Source organism: Syngnathus leptorhynchus, chromosome 15, assembly GCF_054491065.1.
Source record: "Syngnathus leptorhynchus isolate UIUO chromosome 15, UIUO_Slep, whole genome shotgun sequence".
NCBI classification, from domain to species: domain Eukaryota; kingdom Metazoa; phylum Chordata; class Actinopteri; order Syngnathiformes; family Syngnathidae; genus Syngnathus; species Syngnathus leptorhynchus.
The window spans coordinates 1,088,833-1,107,265 of record NC_141209.1 but is presented as its reverse complement, the minus strand read 5'-3'; the positions used below and the strand labels follow the sequence as shown (position 1 = coordinate 1,107,265).

The 18,433-nt window shown below is 42.2% G+C and overlaps 2 protein-coding genes across 5 annotated transcripts; one reads left to right on the top strand and one right to left on the bottom strand.

Moving 5' to 3' along the window:
- Window positions 1-33: 33 nt before the first annotated feature.
- Window positions 34-16,768, top strand: rbks (ribokinase). 4 transcript variants are annotated; one of them, XR_015068363.1, is made up of 10 exons: window positions 34-159; window positions 1,618-1,679; window positions 4,570-4,702; window positions 5,738-5,801; window positions 6,338-6,400; window positions 7,234-7,398; window positions 9,604-9,695; window positions 12,012-12,200; window positions 14,068-14,471; window positions 16,069-16,211. XR_015068363.1 is itself a non-coding variant. In XM_085932482.1 (9 exons), the coding sequence occupies exons 2-9, from the start codon at window positions 1,621-1,623 to the stop codon at window positions 16,240-16,242; spliced, it is 939 nt and encodes a 312-aa protein (XP_085788608.1). In that variant the 5' UTR covers window positions 34-159; window positions 1,618-1,620; the 3' UTR covers window positions 16,243-16,768. The 4 variants fall into 4 exon arrangements, 3 of the variants coding, with proteins under 3 accessions (XP_085788608.1, XP_085788609.1, XP_085788610.1); XM_085932482.1 differs by lacking the exon at window positions 14,068-14,471 and having other exon boundaries at window positions 16,069-16,768; XM_085932483.1 differs by lacking the exons at window positions 34-159; window positions 1,618-1,679; window positions 14,068-14,471 and adding an exon at window positions 1,735-2,316 and having other exon boundaries at window positions 16,069-16,768.
- Window positions 16,360-17,408, bottom strand: mrpl33 (mitochondrial ribosomal protein L33). The gene is made up of 4 exons (XM_085932485.1): window positions 17,250-17,408; window positions 17,097-17,115; window positions 16,924-17,030; window positions 16,360-16,680 (listed from the first exon to the last, which is right to left on the bottom strand). The coding sequence occupies exons 1-4, from the start codon at window positions 17,269-17,271 to the stop codon at window positions 16,631-16,633; spliced, it is 198 nt and encodes a 65-aa protein (XP_085788611.1). The 5' UTR covers window positions 17,272-17,408; the 3' UTR covers window positions 16,360-16,630.
- Window positions 17,409-18,433: the final 1,025 nt, after the last annotated feature.

Here is an 18,433-nt window from a genome sequence, read left to right as displayed (position 1 = left end):
TGATATGTTTTCAAGTTTTGGCTAAATCACTTGAAATTGATCATCTTTTTTGGTTATTGAATATTGCGACTCAGGCAATACTTTCCTCATTGTAGCTGTCAATGAGTGCTCGCGGGGCGATGTACTTCGCCCAGATTCTTCATTTTTAAACCAGAAAAGGTAAACATGTTTAGTATCAGGTCCAATTGAGATTTTTTTGATCGACATGATATGCATGATATTTATAAAGTTGCAACATGACTACTGGCATTTAGGATGGATGATGTTGACTGCGCGTGTTACCATTTTTGAAAGGATTGACTTTTCTTGCACACATGACCACTTTGGAGCGCCCGCGATGTGCTGACATTAAATCCTGAAGTCAAATTCTAATCTTTGCTATGATGAGCGGATCTTTTAAGTGAACCAAGTTAAGATTCAATTGTGGAGTTTTTGTTGCACAAATAATAAATCAAACACTGTACACCTATATCAATTATATGATTTTAGTGAAATTATCATAATAATATGATTTATACAATTTCTTTTGCTATTCCCTTGAAGAAATGCAATGTAAAGGCTGTTCTAGACATCCATACATTGCACATAAATCCAAAGCTACACAATATTGAAATTGTTCAAAGCTTTCAGCAATTTGTGGCTCCTATGATTCGAATTTTAGTCAACAGGGTGTTTTCAACTTGTGATCCTGAGCTAAAAGTAACCAAAGGTTTGCAGAGTAAACACGAATGTTAATAATATTAGAATGCCAAATAAGAGGACATGGCCTGTCTTGTTTCATTATTGAATAATATAAATGTTTTGAATCATATAAATGTTTTCAACCTAGTGTAGAACTAGAGTAATCGACAAAATCTCACGGGATTCTAAGACTATTCCTAAAATGGTTGTATTGTTTGTTTTAATTTATTCATTTGGCAGCCATGCAGTTTTGCCTGCGGACGAGTGAAACCTTTTGCGTTATAAATGAAGCTGAATTGGTCAGCATTGACAGAGCACTATTTAATCCTGCAAATAATTCCTTTTTTAAAAAATGATTGGACATGAATATGTGGAGATATGCTCCCGCATTACAATCACTGGCTACTTCTCACATTTTCTTTGCAAAGACAATATGTTGTGAAATGTGGAAGAAGAGAGAAGTAAAGCATCCTACAGCCAGCGGCCAGGCTTTCCACGTCCTCCTCTACCCAGGAAGAGATTTGAAGAGATTAACACACTAGCATTAGCTCCGATACAAGCTGAGGATTGAATTAATTAAAGTCTTTGCTTGGCTGCGGTGTGTTCATGTCGTCTAGTATTGAAGCCGCAACCCCCCCACACACATATTCAGATATTACCAATATGACTGGATTTTCTCCAACTCACTCAATGATAAAGGCTCTATTTATTACCTTTTGTTGTCTCGTCCATGCTCATGCTAATGTAGAAAATAAACTGTCAAGCCTTTTAGTTTTGTAGGCCCTTGAGACACTTTTGACCTAAAATGTCCCTCAGAAATCCATGAAAAGGTCTCCAGCATAAAGAAATGCTTCCATAGGATTTTCTTTTAAAATCCTGAATGTGGTATCATTTTATTATTCAGAAATGAGACATTTGAATAACTTGTCTTAACAGGTCATGACTGAAGAGGCCTTTGACGTGATAGTGGTTGGTTCTTGCATGACTGACTTGGTCAGGTAAGTAAATCCAGCCCTATAATTGACCAAATGTTTATTAATAACAATAACCGCAACTGTCCATCAGCAGCTTTATTTTGGACTTGTTCTGTAAACCTGCGGAAAAGATTAGCTGGAGTGTATTTTCTATCCCGGCTTGCAACCGTCTCCGCACAAATAGAGGAAGTAGTTTAAATTTAGTTATTGCTTCACCTAAAAGCCTGCTATGTTAATCAATCACATATTTCAGCTTCATAATCTTCGGGCCATAGATTAATAATAATTGTCAGCAGAGATCTACTTAAACAGTTCCTTTGAAGTAGTTAATAACAAGCTGCTGTCATGAGATTTATGACTTGAAACTGTTTTTAATCATTATAGGGATCAAATAATTGTCCTGTTTTTGTTTTGTTTTGTTTTTTTACATATGTCGGGTTGAAGATCTAAGGATTATAGACAATGACTATGTCTGTATGCCTTAAAGTGTTGATGTTGCATCAGCCTTTTTGGTGGTGAAATTCCTCGAGCCAAACAGAATCCGTTCTAGTCACATGCCAATCGTTTGAAATCACTTTGTCAGACGGATTTATCATGAACTTTGGAAGGAATGACATGATCAGCTGCTCACATGATGACATCTTATCCTTTGGAGATCCAAGTTAAGATTATTTGCGACACTCTGGAGGGGTTCATTTAAAAATATCTATCTTTAAAGTGAGCCTTTTATGTAAGCTAAAAGTCCCAGCCTATTATTAAAAAAAGTCATGCAATTTTTTCTCATCAACAATTTAATTGGCGATTCTGCTGCTTTGTATTCTGCTATCTAGGACAGGAGTCATCAATTAGAACTATTATAAGCCAACAGAAAATTGCCTATGTTGCAAAAGGGACTGCGTGTGGGCTTTACGGATGGGGGTCACGCAGCGGATAGCAGAGGCTAGCAGGAAGAGTCTTTCCAAGTGATATGCATGGCTTTCAAGTGGAAAAATACCCTTGTCTTGAAAAGCCAGATACGTGGGGTTGCAGAAGGCACACACACACACACACACACACACACACACACACACACACACACACACACACACACACACACACACACACACACACACACACACACACACACACACACACACACACACACACACACATACACACACATGATATGCACACTTGATGTATGCTGCTATTCCTCCTAAATACAAAAGGCTATTAAAAAGTTGTGTTTAATGGCTATCACTGTAGTGTGTAAAAAGAGTCAAAGTACAGTCAGGAGTTGAAAGACAAACAGCGCCCCCTAATGCTAAAGCTCACTGTGTAGTGACACCTTTCACCTGTTTTAAAATTTTAAATTCATCAAACGTGCAAAACAAGAACTTTTTTTTTTTTCTATTGAAGCATGATACATGTGTTGCAATTTGGCTCAAACTTTCCCAGTCTAGTTATTTTCCTTGCAAAAGCATAAATTAATAGTAGTATTGTGTTGTTTAGTTAGTTATAGTTGTTTTGAACTATCAGAGTCATTTTTGCATTTTTGGTTCTCTTTTGGAAAATTGAATTGTGTTATTGTTCATTCAATGTGCTTTGTTTGATGTCCCGATCCCATTTTTCTGCAGCTTAATTTGAATGATCCACCTATATCGCGCTATCATGTGCTTTTGAGGAAAAATTGTCGACAGAGAAAATGTGCTCGGTGGTGTGCCACATGCAGCGATCTGCGCGCTAATTGACAAAAGCAATCAATTGGCTTTAAAGAGCCACATGTGCACTTCCTTTTTGCGATTTGGCTCATCCTTCCTCCTCCCCTGGTCGTCATGGTAACATAAAAGCATAATGGTGCTGGCACTTCAGTGTGTGTGTGTGTGTGTGTGTGTGTGTGTGTGTGTGTGTGTGTGTGTGTGTGTGTGTGTGTGTGTGTGTGTGTGGTACTATTTTCCAAGAAAAGACCGAAATCCTTTTAAAAATGTGGTTTATACCTTACTTAATCCATCATTTTCTTTGCATATTCTAATTACTTAAGGAAAGCACCTCCAATCTGTGTTTTTCAGGTTAGCATAGTCCAAAGTCCAGTGTGGGTGTGCAAAAGTGGAAACACTGGAGTACTTTGCAAACAGAGCGCGTACACACACACACACACACACACACACACACACACACTCGCAAACGCGCACATGTCCGTGAATTTCTGTACACAAAGGGAGCATTCCCTTTCAGAGCTTCTCTCACCGTCAACAATATTCCAGATGTCGCAATTTGTCATTCCTGTTTGAGGTCCTTTTTGACAAGAATTCTTTTGCCATACCTCAGCTGGGCTCCTCAGACTGGGTTGCTTGCGTGTGCGTACAAATGTTGGGCCTTTGTTCCATTTCCCCTCTCAGCCAACCACCGCATTACGCTTTTGCTGACCTCACATCCTGTTCCAACATTTGGTCGTTTTACACAGTAAGTCAAAGACAGCATTTATAGCAACCTCTAGTGTTGTCTCAATTACTGGAAATTCCGGGATTGAATGAATTTACTGTAATATGGCGGTGCACCTGCGTCAAACAAAGTCGCCACACAAACTTATGTCTAAAAGAAAGTGAGGGGGAACAATTTAATGAGGAGGTTTTGCCAAGCGCAGATCCTTTGACTCTGTGCCACAACTGGCCTGAGGCCAAAGTGTAAAGTCTTGACGCAGACATGATACTGCTGTTGTCTCTTGCCCGTATTACTCACCTTCCATTTGCTCTATGATTGGAGGCTTGTAAGGGCACCCACCTGTGGCAAAAAAAAAAAAAAAAACAGTTGTGAGTCAGCTAGTCGTGCCAGTTTGACATCCACTCAACTCTTTGCTTGTTCCATCGTAATGTGAAGAAAATGTACTTTTTAAAAGGTCACTTTATGGTTGTGCTTTTGTTCCCCCCATGCACAGCCAGTCACCGAGGCTACCTAAAGAAGGGGAAACCATCCACGGTCACAACTTCTTCATTGGCTTTGGCGGAAAGGGGGCCAACCAGTGCATACAGGCTGCAAAACTGGGCGCTAAAACCGCAATGATCGCCAAGGTATGACCTTTGACCTTGACTAAAAAGTAGGACAGATGGATGTTAAAAAGCAATGCATTCTAAAGTCCGTCATGGTGCGTCAAACTTTTTGTGAGGTTCTGGAGAGAGGTGCACCTCGACCAATTTCTTGTCACCGTATGCTTCGTGATGTCATCCCATCCCACTGCTCATCCGTTAGGTGCCATCCATGATCAATTGCTAGCAACTGCGACTCTTCTTGACGTACTCAACTTTTGAGCAACTCCCCAAACTTCATTTCACGCCATCAACTCTCCATGTCTGATTTTCTCTTGATCAATACCAGACTGCGTGCATACGCCACCCACTCTCGCCCGCCTTCAAACAAGCCTATTCCCATAGCACGCGAACCCGACGTCTCCGATCAGTAAGCGTAGCGCGGCCTTTCCACCCGAGCACTAAAGCGTCGGCGCCCCACCTCTGTCAGAACAAAGAGGCCCGATCGATAACAAGCCAGCGCAGGAGGATCTCTCCGGGCATGGGGAGAACCCAAAAATAGACATTCTGCCTTATCAAAAACATCCAAGACAGAAGGGCAGTCTTCAAAGAGGACGGGGCCAACCAGCCAATAGCGGGCCAACGCATCATCACAGACGGACGGCTACAAGTCTCGGCTATTTTGCCGTGTTTTTTTGGAAAGCGTGGGTTCCAAGTAGGCGCCTCGGGCCAAGGTGGGGACCCCCTCCGCAAGCCAAACTAGCTACAGATGTGGACGGAAGAAAAGAAAATGAAACGAGGTGGGCATGAAGAGGCGTAAAGCGGGCGGGGTAAGCGTGTCTTCCAGGCTTGGCGCAGCTGGTCGTGTGTTTGCGCGTGTGTGCTTTTTCTGGACTTTTTGTGTGTTCCTATTTGCTGGTTTTCAACGGCGGCACCATGCCAGTACGCTGGCAGGGCGCACGAAAATCCCAGCCATCAGAGATTTAAGGATATACACTTTTCAAACGTTGCCGCTAACCAAGTCTGACCCCGCTTGACACCTTCCTTGTTGTAATCCTTTTTCTCTTGTGTCTATTCTAGGTTGGTAACGACTCCTTTGGAGACAGTTATATCCGCAATTTCGAGGACCACGGCGTGCACACGGGTAAGCCAGATTGTCATAGCCTCACCTGCGAAATTTGGTTTACCAGGAGGACATTGGAAAATTGGATTAAGTTTCAATATTTTAGGAACAGGTTGCACCTTTTCGATTTCAATTCATCTCCCCGGACGCTAATGTGAATGTCTAAAATTTGTAGTTCAAAGTTGATCAGAAACTTTACGTGCAAACCTTTTACTGACAATTAAAAGTTTCAAGAATAGCAAGAAAAAAGCGTAAAGGGGAAGCGTATTTGAAAGGTGCGCGTGAAAAAGGCGCCAGTCTGCGCATCTACAAAGCGCGCCGCTCTGTGTCGAAAGCGGCCCGCGCCTTGTTTGAAAAAGACACAAAAGGAGAGGCATGGAACTCGCCACGTGTTTTGCCGACAGAAAACGCCAACGCCTATGTGCAAACTACAATCCCATGCAATCGAGCGACAGGTTAGCACATGTGACGCTTTTCAATTTCAAATCCTGTGTCAAGTCAAAGCCGTGTGAATTATTCTGTGATATCACGTTGCTATTTCTCTCATCATTTGTTAGGCTTTGTCGGACAGACGTCCGCTGCAGCCACAGGCGCTGCCTCCATCATCGTCAATGATGCAGGTAAAGGAACATTTTCTCACACTTGCAAGTGTCACGTACACAGACGCACATTCTCAGTTGAATTATCAAGGAATTTCCACTCACCAAGCATGCATAGTATTATTTAGCGTGAGATGTTAACATGCCAAACGATCCACTGCACCTAAAGTCAAGTCATGAAGCCAATGAGATATTTGGGGTTTTAATATTACAGCTGACTAAAATAGACAAATGTTGCAGTTCATCTTTAACATTATCATCATTGTCAGACAGACTAGTTCTCAAAAGTAGAGATTTTTCAGGCAGGAATTCACCGCAGCTACACATCTCTTTTCCTCAAGGACTCATTGAGCTCCACTGCCATAAAAATCTCCAAGGTTATCATTTATTCAATTCAACAAATGATTATATTACAACTACTTTCCTTCTACACATGGTCCTTCACTATCCATTTTTTTGTCAATCACAAAATGAAGAGAACAGATAGTTGGGAATGAATGAATTCAATCTATATATATCTAGATTGATAATCTAGTACTTCAATCCAATTTCTAGGGTGAAAAAAAAGCCCATTACCTTTATTTGACAATAAAACTCAATGGAGTTTTTTTTTATCTTGGTATAATTTTTTTTTTTGGAATCAACCACAATCTGGCAGTTGAAGAGGGGTGTGTCGACTTTTTATATTCACCACATGTATCCAGATGACTGATGACCAATGCAGGGTTTAGTTCACCTGTTAAATATTCCAATCACATTAAAAAGGACAAGCATGATAGAAAATGGGTTGGAATAATTTAGCATTTTATATGTCACTTCACTCAAATGATCCATGCGTGCTGGTCTCCAAACAGGTCAGAATGCCATTGTGATTGTGGCTGGTGCCAACATGCTACTGAGCAAGGTGGAGCTTCAGGATGCACTTCCAGCCATCACTTCGGCAAAAGTACTCGTTTGCCAACTCGAGATTTCTCCTCAAATATCTTTGCGGGCATTACAGATGGCTCAAGAGAATAAAGGTCAGTGGATACAGGTTACTCGAATGATATCATTTCAACTCGGCGTGTGGGAAATTGCACATTTGATTGTTTATTTACAAAGAAATGGCTCTGTGGATAAGAAGTGGAAATTGTGGGGGAAAAAAAACACACAGTGTCTATATCTGACATTTTTACATACGCATGTCAATCACAGCAGCGGGGTACTTGTTTACTTCCCCATGACTACTTCCTCCTTGTCATGGTGAGCAGATTCCAGAATTTGTCATCTTTAACGGCCTCCTATTATTAGAAGCCCTCGGCGTCATGAAGACGTCTGGGGTGCTTCTCATCGGGGCTCGTCACTAGTAATCGATGGCCGCGCGCTGCCAGAAGAAAAACGTCACAGCCATAACTGTGTTGCAGATGGGATACCCAGATGGCCTCGCTGAACGCCGCCCTCTTTGGCTATTACCATACCACCATGTGGCATTAGAGAGACGAGCAGAACAAACGCAAAGGAGCCACCTCCGCGTTGCGGCGCCACAACGTGTAAATGGAATTCTCCGGGGAGAATATCTCTTCATGTGTTTGACTTAATGATCCTACATGACCTTCATTCATGAATTGAATCCAGCAAATTCTTCCTTTTTGTATTGAAATAACTTCTAGTTTTCCTTCAATCACTAACAAGTAGCTGTTATCCGGCACAGACGCATGCAGACATGAGTCAGTTTGTGCGCGTCCCAGAATTTCAACATCTGGGCCGCTCCGTTTTGTTTAGGCTGCCCCCATGCCAACATTTTGTCTCACGTCTGCCTATTTGGGATTTCACAAGAGCCACACTTGCCCACGTCGGAATTAGCTTAGCAGTCTCTTGCTTGCTTTTGACATGCACACTTGAGCTCATTGATTTGCCATCAAGCACTGGAAACATCACGCTTGGCGCAAAACACTGCGATCGCGCCACAGATGGAAGATCCACGAACAGATAGAGGAAGATAACATCATTTCAAAAGAATGACAAAACCATTGACAGACGACGTGATCATACCATACGAGTAAGACTTTGATATGACTTTGCTTTTCAGGGCTAATCGTTTACACTTGCGTCATTTCATTCAAAGATGCGGTGATTCCACATTTTAACATGAAGCTCTTGTTATTAATGTCCAAATTAAACCTCTGCTTTCCTGATTCTGAAGGGACTGACGGGAGCCGCCAGCGTTAGTGGGCTATGCTCACTCCCACAACGGCGCACACGCCCCTTTCCTCACTTATCTGTCAAAATAGCACGCTTTGTGCTAAACCTGGACAGGGAATGGAAATAACGTCAATGGCTTCAAGTCAAAGCCAAAGTTTTATCGCCCACTACGGGGCCTACTTATTCCAATATTTTGAGGGACACCATGATGTGTGTTTGTGCTGAAGTGGTAGTCATTATTCCCACCTCACGTCTACCTCAAAGCGCCAGGTGGCCCATACCCAATGCAAACCCACGCAGATGCTCTCCAATGCGCCCACGCAAACACACACGCACACTCGCAAACACTTGTACGGCGCCAACCATCCTAGAACATACATAGCAATGCACGAGGCTTTCATTTGGATACAGCGGTATTGGAATTAATCGCTCCGTCAAGCCGGGCTTATCCTCACTTATACAAAGAAACGGCGCCATTAATGCTCGCCGTTCACGAATATGCATCAGAGCGTGACGTCGGACACATCCGAAGAATTACAAATTCCTCTGCTGTAATCTTAAATATAAACACAGAAAATGGATCTCTCTCACACATTGAGATGTTTGAAGTTTTGGAATGAATGTGGTGATGTGGGAATGCAATGGCTTACGTCTCCAGGGTCTGAGACAGTTCTCACCAGCCAGTTCCAAGTCTTTTTTTTTTTTTTCAATGCTAATTTAATCATTTAAAATAAATGTGGTTTCTTTGTAGAAGCTTTTGAGCAGTAGCTTATGATGTTCCGTTCCATTGAAATTTGATTTAAGGCAATTCTTGCCCTTTATAGTCAACCTCTGAAAAAGAAATATGCATTTTTTTATTGTGCATACATCAAAAATGTCAATGCCAAAGCTTAGACAAAAGAACATTGTGGATCATTGCTATGCTATGTAGGATAAAAGTATTAGGACAGCGCTGAAGCTTTACCGCTGTGAATGAGCGGACTTCCTGACCAAAATGTGATGGCGTTCTCAGTAATATTAACGAGTGACTTTTGTCGTTGCAGTTACTACAATCTTCAACCCGGCGCCAGCCATCCCTGACTTGGATCCTGATTTCTATCCACTCTCTGATGTGTTTTGCTGCAATGAGTCTGAGGTGATTTTATTCTCCTCGGCCATTAACTGACACTTGTTAAGCTCTCGCTTAAGAATCATTTGACCACAAGCGTACAATAATGTACCTGGAATACGTTATCAGCATCGAAGGACCTGCGTGGCCCCGGGAGTTTCCAGAAGTGGTGAGAGCCCACGCTTCCATTTCCGCTCTGGTATGGTGGGCTCTTCGAGCACATCAATAGTGTCACTGTAAACGTTATCTCCACCCTGTTACGGCATCTCACGTCTCGGCTGTCGGGTGATGACAGATGAGTGAAAGTGGGTGTGCTTATCTGGGAAGCATTGTGGTGACAAAAAAAAAAGAGGCAGATGTGCTTTTTGGCTGAGTCAGCCGTCCGTCCCTTAGGGCTTGATGGGAACTGTTATTTGATGTCGTATTGCAGAGCAAAAAACAACATATAGGCAGCCAGGTGCGTAGACATGAAAGGGATGGGAAAGACAAGGGTGTATAGGTGAAGAAACTTTTTGGGCGAAAAAAAAACCCGGATACTTTTTGTTACAGGCAATTTTGTTCCATGGAGGTGGCAGCACGATTATATTTTGACTTCACTTTTATTTATTGATTCATTTTTTATTGACCCTCATTAGACTACATCTGAGTTTAGGCCGTCATGGATTTGTGAAATATTTATTGACATTGGCATCATTGAAAAATCCTGTAAAGTACAGAAAGAATCAAAACTCCAAAACCAGGAAAGCATTTGGTACAACCTACTGTGATAAAAGCATCTCCACCTCCGTGGACTGCACAAACAATTTTAATTGTGCATCTAATGTAACAAAGGCGTGTGGACGTGTCTGTGTGTGTATATGTGTGTTACTCACACACGGCGCTCTTGTTTCTCTTGTACACCGAGAGTTTTTTTTGGGGCGGGGGGGGGGATAGATGAATGCCCCGGTGTGAAGCCGATGACTAACAAAACGCTTTTTGTGCCTCTGTGTGTGTTTTGTATCTATTTCTTTATTTTAGCCTCCGGGCTCTTAAACATTGATATACTGTAGTTTCTTTTTCAACTTGTCCAAGATGATTGTTGACTTTCACATTGCACAACAGGCCATCAGCCGCCATTTGACACGAGTGTCATATTTGGATCTTTTCTATTTTCCATTTCAAAAAAAAAGAAAAATACCAGTTGTTGGTAGCAGGCAACTATTCTGATTAACAATTGTCAAGGCCTAATCATTGCCAGAGCCCTGCTGCGATTGAAATAGCCAAGGCGACTTTCAGTGAGTGTGATTGGGGTCAGCGTTTGGCACAAAGGTTTGGCTGATTAGGATTACTTGACCTTTAATTTGTCATGGTCCCGACATCACACCTCCTGTTGTGGGCTTTTTTTTTTTTTTGTGACTTTGATGGAGCATTTCCTCCTACAAGGCGCTACTGATGACGAAGCTTGGAGGAACAACTGCGAGACGACCACGTACTGTACCTCTGAGCCGCCCCAAAATACATGTATCGTTTTCATTCCTCTTTAGTTTACAAGCTGATACATGTCAGAAATCCAGTCCAATTGGCGCTCACGTCATATTTGAGTCATTGTCCTTTACGAGTCATGGTGATTTTCCCTCCGCAGTCTCGTTTACAACCCACAAAGGCGATTTGTTTCGCGACATAAAGTGTCCAAATGAAGTGTTGTTTGGCACTATGACAGTCTCAGCCCTATTTTACCTGGTTCGAAATTGAACAATATTTATAAATATTAAAAGAAATGTTCATTTTACCATCACAAATCTCTATGAATATAAGAATCCAAAAATGTTATCCCTTTGAAAATAAACACAATTGACAACAAATAAATACAGTTTTTGGAGTTGAAATAAATATTCTAGAATGAAAACAGTATCCCCATTACGTGTCCTAATTTAAACGAAATCGTTTCAGATCATATTGTTACATGACATAAAATATATTAAGTTACAGTTATTGCTATTTTGTGTGTGTTATCTGAAGAATGTGTCGCACTTCTGCAGAGGACATCCCCAAAAAATCAAATGTGTGTGTGATGATTATTGTGGAGGAAATATTGCAGTTGATCTGAATATGACTATTCATATAGTTTGAATACTTTGAAGACCCGCTTTGTTGCCGTTGACTCAGTTTGCTGCCAGATGAAGAAATCACAAACGTGTCTGACTGTGGAATTAGAAGCTGACTCGTTGAACAACGGCTCACACAAACCAGATTAAACATTAGCAATATATCGGAATAGATATAAATCCCTTTCGGTATTTCCCTCCAGTTGTTTTCTCCTCCGAATAACTCTTAATACATTTCTCATCTCCTGCCTCCATCCAGGCTGAGCTGCTGACAGGTTCATCAGTAAATAACGTGGAGGAGGCGTGTTGCGCTGGCCGGGAGCTGCTGAGGCGAGGATGCGCCACCGTTATTATCACCTTGGGAGCCCAAGGATGTGTGGTGCTCCAGGCATCAGAGTCTACCTCCAAACATGTTCCGGCAACGCCAGTCACCGCAGTGGACACCACGGTAAGCGTGACGCATCATTAGGAGCAGACTTCCTCCAACCATCCGATTCCAACACTCCACTATCACCTTAATAAAAACAAAAATATACACAAATATACAAGACAAATGGATTGCATTTGCATATATAAGTCTTTTGAAATATGTGATTTGTATATGTCATTTATTCATGTGGTTTCTATGATCATTTCAAGTGGATGAGGCAAAAACGATTTGAATGTTTTCAAAATGAATCTTATGGTCATCATTTCGATCAAGTTGTATTACTTTGTGCTTTCTACAACTTGGAATAGATGATAAGCGAGGCTGTTTAATTGTTTGTGTCATCGGTTGTGTTGCTGAGTCACCTGGCTCTTGAGACTTTTATTGTGCTTAGTGACTCATCCCCAACCTCTTTACTCTTAAAACGTGAGCATTATATCTGTGCGCTCGTGCGTGTATATTACATTGATTGATTTCTTCATTCTTAACTTGATACATACATTCCCAACGTGAGAAAGTGTTGTTTTGCCCATTTTGAGGAACAAAAAGCTGCCTATCTTGGGGGCTGGGTGACCTCTGTTGTGCCCCCGCATGGTGAAGTAGACACACTTTAGTGGCCTTATTATTCACTGTCTACCACCCCCCCCCCCCCCTTTCCACTTGTGTGACTCACCTTTTGGGCCTGCATGCATCAGTCAGCAAAAGGCAGCGCAAACCTCACTGTGGTTAGGCTTGCTATGTATCCCCCCCCCCCCCCCCCCTTCACCACACACACACACACACACACACCGGCCCTTCTGTTCTTTGATGAGCCCATAACTTGGGGGGTGTTTAACTCTTTTGGACAAAATAATCCCTCTTCCAGTAAAGGCCTTTTACCTTTTTACTGGAGTGGGAGTGTGTGTGTGTGTGTGTTTTCCATATTGTTATCTGGGTTTCCATTTCTTTTGAGCCTGTGTGGGAAAGAGTGTGGTTTTGGTTATGATGAACTCTTGTGTTATTACAGCTTTGTTTGTTTTTCAAGACGTTTGAAAGCATTGAAAAAGCACCGGTGCTTGTTTTCTGCCATTCTGGATTTAAACGACGGTGGTTTGAGTTGATATTATTAACGCTGCAGTTTTTCAATATCAGTGCAATCAATGAGCGTCTTGTGGTAGTTCCTTGCACATCTATTTTGTAAGATATGACTCCTTGTTTGTGCTCTGAGGGCATTTGTATTCTGTGGTTAAAGGCAGATTCGATGAAAGCAATGTCGCTCGCTGGCTCGCTGGCTCGCTCACATAGCAATAACTGAGACTGGAGCATTTGACCTCTCTTCTAATCAAAGTCAGAAAAAGCACAATTGCCGGATGGCTCGAAATAAATTATTCAATTATCCATAATGTGCTTCGAAAATGGCCGGGGCTGCTAATCGTTCAAAAAATAGGAAAGAAATGAAATAAATTGCCAATAGTTGAAATAAACAAAACAAGGTGGCCTAGTTTTTGCTTCTTCTATTACGACCACAGAGAATTATCTTTTGTAAAATTATAATTGAAAAGAAAATAAAAACATCAAAAATAATTTATGACTAGAAAGGCAAAAAAAAAGTCAGTCTGAGTCAGGGTCATGAATCGGGATTTGAAACATCTAAGGCTCATTTAGTCTGGGCTTTTTTTTGTGTCAGGAGTTATCTGAAGCTAAAACACACACACATTTTGATTTATTTCATCTTGTGGACTTGGGTGGCCTTGGTTTCATCTGTTCCGCTAGAGGAGGTCCACTCCGAAAGACTAAATAAAGGTAGACAGCCCCTTCTAATCCAGACATTACAGCCGCTACACGGTGGGTCTCTCTCGGCAATCAAATTAGTCATCCTTTTTTTTTTTCTCTTTTCTCATGACGCCAGACACCATGGAGCAATTGAACGATTCCTTCCTGGAACTCAACGGTAGAGGGAAAGAAAGAAACGCCGTCTGGATTAGGATGACACAATGAGAAAAGTGCCATATCACCTTCTTTTAATGGATTACACGTGTACCAAGCAGCTGCTGGATAGCGAACCAGATGTCCGCTGCCACTGCACTCCGTCTTGCCTTCAAAATAAAACTTGCGGATGCGTAGATGGATGAAAGATGGTGGTGGGCTAATTGCTCCAATTAAGTGTCCGTTTGATCTGCAAAGACGGGTCCCTTGTTACTAGCGGCTGTTGGGGAGCCTCTGTGACTCAGCGTTGCCCCCAAGTTGGTCTTTGCCCGGAGGGAGGCTTTCAACCATCTGTCTTCGCCAGACAGAAGTCCAGATCACACCAGGGTGAGAAATAGACGTATATAGAAGTATGAATGCTTGTTTTGTCACAATAACAACTTGTCAGTCTTGATGTGTAGGGTGGAGTTGTTTTTGTCATGAGTTTTGTTATCTTATTTATTGGCGGCACAGCCCACATTCCTTTGACATTCCGCAAAAGTCCAACATATTTGCACTACGCTTTTGTTACCTTGATTCTGTCTCCTATTCAATTTTTAGGGTGCGCTGAGCTCAAAGCCAAGCAATCATTTGAAACATATCAACTGCAGAAATCTTGGGCGAACTTCCTCGCCATCACATCTGCCATCATAATTTCAAACTTTAAAGCTGAGCGCGAGCAGAGAGCAGGCAGGAGAAAGTCACAAAGGTCAAGCAGCGTCGGAAGGAGGCCACCCGCTCCGGCGTCACTGCTCATCCGCGCCGAGCGCTTGTGTCATTTGATTGACAGGCCTCCGGATCTAACCTTCACCAAAGTGTGTCGAGGACAGTGGCAGCGGGGCTGAAGGGGGCAACGCTTGTCAGCCTCGTTGAGCTTCATGCGCTCGCTCGCGTGGTCGTCTTGAAGAAGAGACGTTAGTGAGGCGGACAAAGCTTGGACGCGGGCTTACTTGGACTTGAGATCGTTAGTATCTGGCTTAGTGGACGTGAATATGTTGTGCGCTTGAAAAGTAGCATCGCTGTTGCAGTCTGAATGTGTGAACAAAGAGCAGGGGGTGTCAGCCAAACCAGTGAAACGACATCATCAGTCCTTTAAATGCTGAGCTATGTCATGGCCCAGCCCATCCCAGCCCAGCTACCAGACAGGAGACATAAACACAACATGGAACGTCAACGGGGCCTGTAAAATGTTTGCGCTCTGATCTCACTCTTTCCAGCATCTCAACAATGCGGGAGTCACACCCATTGTGCTGACCAGGAGAGTCGACCCATTTTTTTTTTTTTTTGGACATGGTTGATTTGTATATCTTGCCTTAAATTGAGTCATTTAGCTCCACTGTTGGCGCCCCTGAGTATTTCCAGAAGCTTACTCATCGCGGGGCATGTCCACAACACCTCTGACCTTTTGGACTTGGTGGCTGTCAATGTCTTCATTGGTGAGGCTCTGAAAGGCTTACGCTGAGGGTGAAGGGGGTGACAAGTTCTTGCCAGACCAGAGTGTGCAATCTCTTTTCAGAGCCAAAGTGATGAGTAATCAAGCGGACTTGTGAGAACTAATGGGGGGGGTTTACACTAGCAGGTCACAACATGCCATTGTGCCTTTTCCCATCACAACACCTCCCTCCCCAACCCCCTGCACGTCTCCTTCAGGGTGCACACAGCATCTCTATCAATAGATAATTGGCTGGATCTGTCCTTACATGTTGACACAAATCACAATTGCTGGTTATAGGGCCAATGGTCAAAGCTAGAAAGGCTACAAATTGAACACAAATCCCCATTTAAATGGATGGTTCAAGCTTGTGCACGAGGGTCATGTCACAGCACCCCCTACTGGTGAAAGCTTTAAAAAAAACAGCTCCTGATTCACACAAATGAAATTTTATTGCATTGATTTGATTGTTGTATTATTTGCAAGCAAAAAGCATTGTTGTCTTGTCGCCAGGGTGCTGGAGACAGCTTCATTGGAGCGCTGGCATATTACATGGCTCATTATCCCACAATGCAATTGGAGGAGGTGGCCCGGAGAGCAGGTCGAGTGGCTGGAGTCAGCGTGCAGTCCATGGGCACGCAGTCATCCTATCCGCGCAGACGGGACTTAGCAGCTGACCTCTTCTGATGCAACTTGCATTTTGATTCATGTGCTGCTTTTGAGCAATCTGAACAAGCAATGAAACATCAATAACTGTGTGGAAAGTTAAAATACAATGGAGGAATCACACAAGCGAGTGGAAAGTAATTGGAACAGCTTTTAATGTTGTGACACCCAACTGACAATGCAATTATAGATTATTCTAATATAACTTGTGGTTGACATGAAGAAAATAAAACATGAAGGACTTGTTTCGAATCAATATTTTGCACCATAGAAGAATTCTTTCTCGAGGTTTCTTCATCCTGTCTTGGTGTAAGTGCGGAACAGACTTTTTTTTTTTTTTTTTTGAATCCACAAGGCAAATTGTTCCTTCAAACCTTGCAGGTTTATCATCGATGTGTTGAAGTCCATTTTAGACCGATCTGATCTTCCTCTTCTCAAAGAACAGGACGTGCTTGTTTACTGTCAAAAAGAGAAAGTGCACTTAAGATTTGGAGTGAACAAAATAAATGTACCCAGCCAAGAAAATGACACTGATGACAGAGGGGGGGGGGAAATCACGTTGATTTGATCTTCTCTCAATTCATAGTGTTTAATCTGTACTTGTTTACTGATTAAAAACGTTGCTAATGAACCCATTGTATAAATGGCAAAGTGGGGTACTTTTTACTAAACCGTGAAAGTTGTGATGCAACCAGATCTTACCAAATGGATCATGTTTGCGGAGCACAAGTTTGTCCCTGAGACGGTTTCGCTTGGTGTTAAAGAAGTAGCCCGTCCCCGCAGCGCTCATCATCTGCACCAGGACGGTCCTGGCAGAGGGCACGCAACATTACTCCGAGAAATAAGAAGAATGGTGCCGATCGATTGTGACTTACTTGGATTTCGCCTTTGCCACTGAAAAAACAACAACAACAGAATGAAAAGAAATGACAACACTGCTAGCATGGTAGCGCTAATTCGTAAAAGGTTGACATAGTGCGCGAATGACACGCATCTTTAAATGTAAACAATAAGCGTTGGATACTCACGGTTCACGGAGGTAAGAAACATTTTCTCCAGAAAAAAAAAAAAGAAATATACAAAAGAACTATGAAGGCATCATTTGTAGCATGAGCGAAAAGGGTAGGAGTCACATTCAAGTCATCTACTTCCGGGTAAGCGCAAGTTGTGTTTCCGGTTTTGCTTTGTTTCACCCAAGAATATTGACACATTCAATCCACGATACAATTAAAATACCACTTTAATATAAATCAAATGAATTGATTAGTAGGATTTTCACTTATGAAAGAAAAGATAAATGGTACTTGAGCGCAACACAGTGAGTGGTGACAAATGACTGATTTGATCATTAGAGATTTGATTAAGCATAATCATTTGGGGATTTAAGTCATTAACTCAAGTGCACGTTTTGAAAAAATAAAGAAACATATTTACGTAAGAATGAATAACGTAAAAATATTATTTGAATTTTTACTTTTAATTGATAAAACACCTGTTTGAATATCTGTAAATGGAAATGTTTTCCTTCACTTTTCCCCTCACATTATGCTATCAGGTTTTACAATTCACAGATTTTTTTTCTCTCAACATTAAAAATACTATTTTTTAGAAAGGTTTCCAATATCCCCTCCTTTATGGCAAATCCTTTTACACAGTTTATCTCCACAGATGTTTGTTCTCTCTCCACAGGCCATGGTGGTCCCTATCATTTTTGGCTCCATTGCATATGACGTATCTTTTCATGATGAAAACTTCACCTGCCGGCACGGCAAAATGAAAATAGTAGGACTCATCTAAAAAGCTCTAAAATGTTTTTGGAGTGGGAGGCTCTGGCATCTGAAATGACCATGGATGTTATTGGAGAGGCTGGGCACCGTAACCAGGCAGCTGTCAGGATGTGTGAAGGATCTTACGTCATTGTGGCTTGGTTCATTCGGAGAATTAGACTCAAACCACTTGTTGGGCTCTCCTCCTCCTCCTCCGTACTCATTCAGCACTCTAAAACCACTCCGGACGTGAGCTGTGCTTTCCTTCTGCCACTTCATGGCACTTTTACTTTAGTCCACAAGCATGGTGTATTTAGCAGCCTGAATATCAGTCATGCACACTTTGCACTTGCATGAGCTCACAATTTCTCACTGTGCTTTACATTAAGTGAAAGCCTTTCAAGATCTAGGGAATATTCAATCTTCTAATAGCCGTCTGACGGCCA

Bases quoted from the DNA above. Each gene is read 5' to 3' on its own strand.
- mrpl33 (XM_085932485.1), bottom strand. From the start codon at position 17,271: ATGTTTCTTACCTCCGTGAACC. The intron at 16,681-16,923 runs GTAAGATCTGGT...TCTTTTTGACAG, and splicing joins CCGCAAACATGATCCATTTG to TAAACAAGCACGTCCTGTTC.
- rbks (XM_085932482.1), top strand. From the start codon at position 1,621: ATGACTGAAGAGGCCTTTGACGTGATAGTGGTTGGTTCTTGCATGACT. The intron at 5,802-6,337 runs GTAAGCCAGATT...ATCATTTGTTAG, and splicing joins GGACCACGGCGTGCACACGG to GCTTTGTCGGACAGACGTCC. The intron at 6,401-7,233 runs GTAAAGGAACAT...GTCTCCAAACAG, and splicing joins CATCATCGTCAATGATGCAG to GTCAGAATGCCATTGTGATT.